This window comes from Diadema antillarum, unplaced genomic scaffold (assembly GCF_040938485.1).
Source record: "Diadema antillarum isolate AM-2024a unplaced genomic scaffold, OU_Dant_1.0 seq00001476_RagTag, whole genome shotgun sequence".
Lineage (NCBI taxonomy): Eukaryota > Metazoa > Echinodermata > Echinoidea > Diadematoida > Diadematidae > Diadema > Diadema antillarum.
The window spans coordinates 542,510-552,705 of NW_027272215.1; the positions used below are offsets into that span (position 1 = coordinate 542,510).

Genomic DNA, 10,196 nt, shown 5'->3' on the forward strand with positions numbered 1-10,196 from the left:
TCTTGACAACGGTCGCCATTTTCTTCCTATCGACGGAGAACGAAAACAGTTTTCGTGTCCCATCATTTACGATGCCCCTGTGGAACCTTTTTACGGTTGGGATTTGCCTTTAAGCAAGAAATTCGTGAGTAATTTCGTTCTTCCTTTAACTTATGTATCGTATTTTTGTATTTATTGATGCTCTTAATTTGTTAAAAAGTGCCAAAATACGTCGCAAGCGCGTGTTCGTCTGAGAAGCTTCCAAAGGGGCATTGTCGTTGTTGAACAACGTAAATATGGACACGAAAATTTCCGTTTCCCGATTTACGCTGTCATCTTGTAGCCGCCCACTGTTTATCTTAATTGTGCTATTAATTAATGAATGATAAGTTTATGTGTAAGCGGTTAATTTTAATAGTTATATGAAGCGATTTGATGAAAATTGCGACGAATTGAAAGGCGTATTGAAAGGCAAATTGAAAGTTGTAAACCCATCGTAAATTGTGCAAAAGAAAACCAATTAAATCGTGTCCCGATTTACGTTGTGTATAATTTTGTCAATTGTAGCTTCTGGTTACATTTATGATTTATTATTCTGCATGTTCAGATATCTAGATCTAGACTATATACTTTGAGATACTACCAGTCGCATTTAATAAAGGATTTGTGATTAAAATCTCAACAAATTACCGTACATGTGGGACTGGGAGAACTCTGCACCTGTGCCTGTGGTAAACTCGGCCCCCGACAACAACTGGCTCAATAAAACCGGGTTTTTCGTGCTATTTCAATAATAATTCATACATCAACAACTTACTGAAAGCAATTGTAAGCTGTTGATGTATGAACTACAGGGGTGATATTCCTCAGATTTAAATCGGAATTCCGATTTTTAGTTTTTTTATTTTTTTATTTTTTATTTTTTTTTTTTTTTGGTACAAGTTATTAACAAGATCTAGATCTATATGATTTCTTGTTTAAATCATAACATGTTTGTCCTGATACAGTAAATCTTAAGCCCAAATTTCCCCTCCAGGTATGCACAAAATTGCACAATTTAAAGTCCCAAAATGCAAAAAGTCCTTACCGTACGAGGGGGACACCCCCTCCCACACCCTCCCCCCTCCTCGGTCGCTCCGCTCCCTCGCGGAAGTAGACTTAGACCCTGTCTATTTTTTTTTTCAAGAGTGAATATCACCCCTGGAATTACTATTGCAATACCAAGAAAAACCTGATTTTATTTAGCCAGTTGTTGTCGGGGGCCGATTTTACGTGTGTATGCGGTGTATGTTAACGTGTGCAGGGCCAAAATATGCACGAAAAATTCCCTCTGTAAACGGGACACCAAAAGTCTTGACGTCCCATTTACACGTGGAACAAAAACCAATTTCAATGGAATATAGGTTTCCTGTGATAAAATTTAATTTGCATGTCTACACATACTTAATGAAGATTGTCAATAGCACAAAATTACTGAATTTGAAAATGCTAACAGCTCCACAACATGTACTAAAAGTTCCCCGTGTAAACGGGACACCAAGGTCTTGGCGTCCCATTTACATGTGGAACAAACACCCAATATACTTAAGTATAGGTCTATCGTATAGCATCTGTCTACGGATGAGGGGAGCTGACCGACGAAAGTCAATATATAAATGAGAAGCCCCCGAATTAGAGACAGATCTTATCGGTCTAATGATTATTAAGCTGTCCAGGAATGGTTCACATATTACTGCAGGCCTATGGTCCATTTTTGTCACAAAGTTTTCACATATTAATGTCAACCAATGTACTTTGCTGTTGTAGGTTTTGCTTGCGGTGCTCCAAAATGCGACCGTACACGGGGAATGGAAAAGCTTCCACAAGCACCACTGCAAATGGCTCGAAAGAAAAGCGTAAGAAAAAAAGGCAGCCACTACCATACACCTTACGAATTAGGTGCGAGCATAGGAATCTAGATGAAGGTACTTCCACTACTCCCTTGCCATCCAAATCAAAGGGAAAAGGAAAAACGCAAAATTGGCGAGACAATCTAAAACAGAAAAACCCTGAGAAGCATGCTGAATTGAAAAAACGTGACAAGACCTACAGTAGGTACTACCGGCTACAATGTGCCACTGCGGAAGAAACTTTGAAAAAAAGAAATCTTTCAAAAGAAGAAAGAGAAGAAGCCGAGATGTGGAAGAAAAGAAAAGAACGTAATAATGAAACTGCAAGAAACAGAATGAGAAAGATGAATGCAAGAAAGAAGGAAGATGAGAAGAATGGAAAAACAAAAAAAGCCATGACTAGAAGAGAGTGTGAGAAGAAAAGAGCATATGAAGCAGAGAGGAAGAGGAAACAACGTGCTAAAAAAAGTGCAGCAGAAATGGCCAAGATAAATCAAAAAAGAAGAGAGAAATATGCGGCAGAGAAATACATGGAGATTCAGAAGATAAACGAAGAAAAGGATCGAAAGTTGAAAGAGATGGAACAGAAGGTAAAAGATGTGGAAGAAAAGTTACGTGAAAAGGAGATTGAGATGCGTGAAAAGAACGCCGAGTTAGGTGAAGACGCTATCGATGTGAGATCTAATACTGCCAGACGAAAGAGCCTTCAACGCGTCAGAAGAGCTTTTCCAAAACAAAGATCGCATTTTGTTTCTACCACAGTTGACCTCGTACAGAAAGCTTCACCACTGAAAGCTGCTGCACTGGAGAAGGCAGGAATAACAGGCAGAAATCCATTGCATGAAGGAGTGATGGAAGCCGTCGCAGATGCCCTTTCAGGACCGAAAAAGTCTGCAAAACGGAAGCAAATGGCCATGTCTCTCGCTGCTATAAAGAAGTATAAACAACAAAGAGCGGCTGGAAGATACTTCGGTTGTAGCCGCAAACTTCTGGGAAATGCAATAAAAAAATCAGCAGGCCGAAGAGCGCTCTCATTGAAAACAATTAAACTCGTCCAAGAATTCTATGAAGCCAACTCAAATACTTTGCCAGATAAAAAACTCGTAAGTAAAAAAACCTACAAACCAAGACATGTAATGGAGTCATCCATAGCAAATCTATACCAGAAGTACACCAAAGCACATCCAGATAACCCAGTAAGTGCAGGGATGTTCTACAGCTACAGACCAAAACATGTAAAAACTAGAGGACAAGCCAAATATATCGGTTGTCTTTGTGAATACTGTGAAAACATAAATTTGAAAATACAAGCGATCAACAGCCTCCACAAAGGAACCTTCAAAGACGGCTATGATGTTGTCAAAGCAACAATGTGCCCGAAACCACCGGGATGGGATTTCAACCATCATTCCTGTATCAGCAGAAAGTGCAAGAAATGTGGCGTGGATATGTTGGACCAACGACTGCAACCTATCCTTGCAGACCTTGACAAGACCATGATTGTAAAGTGGAAACGGTGGACAATCATAAAAACAACATGCCACACCAAAAAGGGAACCAAGGAAGTGAAGAAACGTAAGCCAATAGAGAAACAAGGAACAGTGCAGGATTTGGTAAAGGAGCTTAAGGAGGAGATAGACCCATTCAGTGAACACTTGTTTAACAAGGATTGGCAAGGTAATCAAGAAAAAAATCTCCGAAAGAATCTGCAAATGAATGAGGTATTGGGGGTGTATGATTTTGCTGAAAATTTCAAGTGCGAGCATCAGCGAGAGGTTCAAAGCGCATATTATTCACACGATGCTGCAACAGTCCACCCTGTGGTCACATATTACATCTGTCCGACATGTTTGGAAACTGTGACGGAGAGTATTGTAATGGTTAGTGATGATTTAACCCACGACCACCATCTTGTGCACGAATTCCATCGCAGAGTCACCAAGCATTTAACTGCAACCAGGGGGTTGAACATTACTAAGTTTTACCGTTTCTCTGACGGCTGCAGTAGCCAATATAAAAGCAAGGGACCTATTTTGGACATAAGTTACGGGAGGGAGGATTTTGGACACATCATACATCACAACTATTCGGGGACTAGGCATGGTAAGGGCACCAGTGATGGCGAGAGTGGAGTTGTTAAGAGGAAAGCAAGTGAAGCAGTCAGAGCAGGAACTGCCACAATCAGCACCCCAGATCAACTATATCATTTTCTGAAATCCAATGTTACAAAAGAAGCTACCGAAGACAAATGCTGCTGTCCATTTAGGAGATCGGTTATTTTTGTAAAACATGAAGAAGTTTCGCGAGAGCGGCGAGACGGGAGGGCCCCAAGAACTGTTAAAGGAACAAGGAAGTTACACAGTATCAAGAGCACAAAGGGAGGAACAGTTGGCACAAGGAATCTCTCCTGCTTTTGTTACCCATGTCTCAGAGGTGGTGGTGGCAGATGTGCAAATGCAGCTTATGTACAGCCTTGGAAGCAAGTTCAACTAAGTACAGGTAAATAAACCCGGGGGAGGGGGGAGGGGGCCTCCATTGACAAGTGAATATCATGCGTGTCCAAGAAAACACGTAAAAAGGGTATCTTTTTTAAGGCTGGGCATGTAACGTACGTAACGTGATAAGGGTGTCAAAAACACTAAAATACTGAAAAAATGGTATACTTTTCGCACGGAATCTTACGTGTTAAGGGTTCGATTTGCGAGGGTATTAAAAAACACTATTATACCTAAAAGGGGGAACTTTTTGAGCCAAAACTACGCGTTTAGGGTCCGATTTGCGAGTGAGGTAGGCTTATAAATATAATAAAAAAGGGATCAGCGTGCACTTATAAAATGATGGGGTTGTTAAATTATCGTTGTAACCTACTTGCTTAGGGGGTCAAATTATCGGAATATGTGTTGAGGATACGATTTCGTACAAAATACTTGTTAAGGGTAAAGTTTCACACGCCAATACTTGTTAAGGGGTGCTTTTTCAGAACTGGGAAAATACGTGTTTAGGGTGCTTTTTGAAACCCCATGGACGCGCATGATATCCACCGTCACTGGAGGCCCCCCCCCCCCCCCCCCCCCCCCCCCCCCCCCCCGGTAAATAAACTTGTTATGCTAGATCAAAAAATGAATACTGTTAACCACTTAATAAAGTCATTTTGGGTAATTGCTTATTGTTCACATCAATTACCAAAGCATGTGGCCAGTAAGGGTAAATTTCAATGTAGATGCTCGAATCATTGTAGTGAAAGAAATACAACTATTTATGTACTTTTTTGGGGAACAATTTTGTGTCTTAATTTTTACATGAAAAGTTCACTTTTGAAAGCTTGCACTTTATATCCAATGCTATATGTTACAGATGACTTCCTAGAAAGTTTGTTCAAGACATGTCAGAGCAGAGATTCTTAAAACTTACCGGTTTATGCGGTGGTGGCCTGCGGCTGACATCTATCGACCTTCAATTCAAGACACTTCCAGTACAACCTGTAGGTCTATATTGTATCATGCACTGCTCACAACCTCCTATACACACAATTTATGTTTCTGTACAATTTATTTTGTTGTCATTACAGCAAAGGTGACCACTAGCCATGACGCCCCCAGCCATGACACAGCCAGGCGAGCTAGCCAAGACGTTGGAGCCAAGCAAGATGTCGCCCCCAAACTCCCTGATCATGATGATGCTCCCCATGTCACCCCCAAACTCCCTGATGATGATGAAGCTTCCCATATCAACCCCAAACTCCCTGATCTTGATGATGCTTCCCCATCTGTAGATGACACCGAGTCCGAGAGTAAATGCGACAACAGCGGAGTTGACCAAAGCCAGACCATGGCAGATGACAGTGATAAAGGTAATGTGCGACTAGTATGTATACACAATGTACAATGCTTTATTAGTAAAGATACACAACAAACTGTTAAAAAAATGCATTTTAAAGTGAATTTACTTCTGAAAATGTGGAAATGTCGTTATAGATCTGAAGGAAATGTCACGGTTATGTATGATGGGGTTAATAACTTTGCATCAGTCATTTTTCAGGCGGCATGAAAAATCTTAACAATTTGCTTTAGACCTCAGTTCCAAAGGCAAAATGGTTAGATTTTTCCACAATGCCCTCAAAATAACTGATGCGCAGTTATTAACCTCTAAGTAGTATTTTAGAACAACTTAATACAAATTGTTATTAATCTTGATTCAATTTGGTTGTGTTTATCAAATAGGTGGAGCTACTGATATGGTAAAGGTACATGATTTTGTAGCCGTCAGAGTGGAAAGTGCTGGCAAAAAGAACAAAGGAGATCAGATGCATGTTGCTAAGGTAAGTTCTCTTTAAATCATTGTCAGGACCTAACTCCCTACATCAAGTTACTCAGTATTTCATTGATACAGAGCTTCCATGATCATATTTATACAGCTACACTGTGTTCAGAAAGATTCAAAATTATATTTTACTCTTCATTTTTGTGTCTAAATTACAGGTTGCTTCGGTGCTTGAAGATGGATACAGCCTGTCATATATGGTACAAAGCAGCGGAAATCTTTATACCTGGCCACAAGGAGACGAAGTCTATTTCACCCATCCACAACGCGATATAATATGCAAACTTCCAGGACCAGAATATGTTTGGGTTGGGTCACGCCTTCTAAATAGAATGGACCTAACAGATGCTGAAAGACTTTTTCAAAAAATAGAACAATAGTACAATAGAAAAGTACTGAACTATTTACCAAGACAGCTCTGTGACATTTGTGTGCTTTTGTAGTAGTGCTAGTGCATATTGAAAAATGAAAACCTGTGCGGGTTTTGGTCCCTATTCTGTTATGAGACCATTCATACGCAGGCCTTGAGTTTTAAAAATGGTCTGGTGTGCTAAAAATTCCACTCCTCCAGATATTTAGGTGTGCTGTAGGTATGCATACGTAGCGGTAATAAACTGAATTAATAGGTTTTTAAACTTCTATGCTACTTAAATTGACGACCTCACGTCATGACGTCAAATGAGATGCCTGGGGTTGGAAATTGACCCCGTCTGGGACAACCTCTTGACCTCCCGCAACAAAGGGGGAGGGGACGAGACATCTCATTTGACGTCACCAACTTTGACGTCATCAGAGGTTTCCTAGAAACACTAGCAACAATCAGAGCAGTAACATCCGCTGAAGATGCTGGTTGATCCAGCGAAAACGTTCCAGTGAGTTCGTCAATTTAAGTAGCGTAGAAGTTTAAAAACCTATTAATTTAGTCTCAATATAATTCAAAATTAACTCCATGAAGTGTAAGTATGTTTAAAACTTGATGTTAGTTGAAACTTTTATGCTTGATAAGACTTGATGTTTGTTAATAATTGATGTTTGTTAAAATGTTAACATATTTGAGACTTCATCGGGTTAGTGCAATTGAGTTTTTTGATAAATATAGGAAAATACACACATTTTAAGGGGTGTTACAAGCCTTGAATGTATGCAGTTGTATTTGTATGATGGAAATAAGATGTCAAAAAACAAAGAAGAAGTAAAGAAATTGAAACACAAAATCGCTTCTTTCTCGATAACTATATTGCACTAACCCGACGACTTTCAACTGACAATCCTATTTCTACCACAAATTTGAAATGTGGACACATGAAACTGAAATTTTTGAGGTAAAGAAATGCCTCTTGCTTACACAATTTTATTTCCATACTGTCAGACAAAATACAACCTGTTGGAAATGGTGTGGATTAACAAATCAGTATGAGACTGAAAGCTTTCTCTTTATTATACTTCATTAAGATACAGCTTTTTATTCGTTTTTCTATATTCACAAGGTGCTATGGTATTTTATTTTTACAGTATTAAGTTAGTAGGTCTATTACACATTATAGTCTGTCGTGTACATCCTAGAACAGTCGTCAACACTTGCAATGGCAAGCGCTGACTGTTCTAGGATGTACCCAAATTGCAAAATCAGGCTATAACAAACCAATATATTAGTATTTGAACTTGTATTTTTTTTCACACAGTACTAAAATATAACCAAGAGAGTGTACTATTGAAGTGCAGTAATCTTTTCTTTGTACAATGTATTAATATGAAATGCAATTTTAGTTTTACTGCTCAATTTAAGAAACTGCAAAACCTTGAATTTCCCCCAGATAGAGAACTGTCCACAGATCTATGTTAAACCTCATGGGCATAAAGAGACATGATGATCAGTGGAAGTTTAAATGGGTTTTACAGTTGATTTCTGAAATGGAATATTGTTATTATACTGAAATGGAATGTTATTATTGTATTGAGCACCATATTTTGTGCAATGGAATATTATTATTAACAATAATAATAGCTGCTGGTTCTTATATAGCGCATTTCAAGCTTGCAAAGAATTTCAATGCGCTTTACATTAGAAGCATAATCTACTTACAAATTACACTGTAAGTAGAAAACTATGATTAATTAAACAATAATCAAACATCAGTTCACACTTTTGAAGTAAAAGTTTTCTGTAAAAAGTGTAAGTTGAACTGCAATGTCCAATGTCCATTGTAAAGTTTCCTTCTGTATAAAGTTAAACTGCAATGTCCATTGTTTCCCATTAACTAAGTAGCACTTTGAGCTTGAAACAATGGTGAGTGCGCTTCATTCACCCAGGTGCTATTACAGCCTATACTAGCTGGGAGGCTAACTTAGTCTTGAGTCAGTTCTTCATGGTGTAGTTGTTTGCCTGAACTCTTGCTAATGGGTCTTGCATGCTAGGCAGGGAGATTAATCTTCTACATCTAATTCTCTCAAATGCTGGACTTCAGTCTTGCAGGACTTCACACTTCAGTCAGGTGCTATACTAGCTGGGAGGCTAACTTAGTCTTGAGTCAGTTCTTCATGGTGTAGTTGTTGCCTGAACTCTTGCTAATGGGTCTTGCATGCTAGGCAGGAAGATTAATCTTCTACATCTAATTCTCTCAAATGCTGGACTTCAGTCTTGCAGGACTTCACACTTCAGTCAGGTGCTATACTAGCTGGGAGGCTAACTTAGTCTTGAGTCAGTTCTTCATGGTGTAGTTGTTGCCTGAACTCTTGCTAATGGGTCTTGCATGCTAGGCAGGGAGATTAGTCTTCGACATCTTCTTCTCTCAAATGCTGGACTTCAGTCTTGTAAAAGTAAAACTATGATTGGGAGAAAAGGGAAAGGGAAAGCAGATCAGATAATTTGCTCTACAGTATAAGATTATGTTACTCAAGCATCTGATTATTAATTTGACCCTGTGAACATTTTCAAATTCAGTAATATTGTGCTATTGACAATCGTATTCAAGTATGTGCAGACGCGCAGATTTAATGTTATGACAGGAAACCTGAATTCCATTGAAATTAGGTGTTTGTTTCACATGTAAAGGGACGCCAAGACCTTGGTGTCACGTTTACACGGGGAACTTTTAGTACATGTTGTGGAGCTGTGAGCATTTTAAAATTCAGTAATTTTGTGCTATTGACAATCTTCATTAAGTATGTGTAGACATGCAAATTAAATTGTATCACAGGAAACCTATATTCCATTGAAATTGGTTTTTGTTCCACGTGTAAATGGGACGTCAAGACTTTTGGTGTCCCGTTTACAGAGGGAACCTTTTGTGCATATTTTGGCCCTATGTGCATTTTCCAATTCAGTAATTTGTGCTCCTGACTACCTAAGATGTATGCTTTCCAGTAGATTTAATTGTATCACAGGAAGCGGAAACTCCATTGAAATTGGGTGTTTGTTCCACGTGTAAATGGGACACCAAAACTTTGGTGTCCCATTTACACGGGGAACTTATTTTTTAATGCTTGATATTTCGCCATGTACATAATGCAATCAGTTGAATGCTTTCAAAATAGTTTGAATACATCCTATACCACAAATTAGAGTGTTCTTTAGTTGGGTATTATTCAGTTTTGGTGTTTAAAAAAATATGTTGAACCAAGATGGGCCACAAAATGACAATGTAAAGGCCTCAATTGTGAAAATGCGGTCGCCCAAATATGGTTTTGGTCGAAACGAACTTTGAAATTCGACCAAATGTCATTAAATTTTAAAAAGACAAACTTAATCGAGTCTGGAAGAAGTATTAATTTGGTGTAAACTTTAATAGTTTTACTTACTTATATATTTATGTATAAAAGACTTTTTTACATTTTGGTGTCCCGTTTACACGGGGAATTTGCCAGACGCGTGCCCATTTGAACTGTTCTTGCTCAGACAAACTTAATCGAATCTGGAAAAATTTACCGGTTTATAAAAATTAACACATTAGACCATCATTAGAAGAATTGTTTGAAAAGATTTAACCATTTTCAAATTTTGCACTCTAT

General features: G+C 38.7%; 1 protein-coding gene across 1 annotated transcript; it reads left to right on the forward strand.

The window, feature by feature from the left end:
- The first annotated feature begins 934 nt into the window (after positions 1–934).
- LOC139709881 (uncharacterized) lies at positions 935–9,300 on the forward strand. Its single transcript, XM_071621836.1, has 4 exons — positions 935–4,367; positions 5,437–5,718; positions 6,089–6,186; positions 6,347–9,300. Exons 1-4 carry the CDS (start codon positions 1,697–1,699, stop codon positions 6,566–6,568), a joined length of 3,273 nt encoding a protein of 1,090 aa, XP_071477937.1. The 5' UTR covers positions 935–1,696; the 3' UTR covers positions 6,569–9,300.
- Positions 9,301–10,196: the final 896 nt, after the last annotated feature.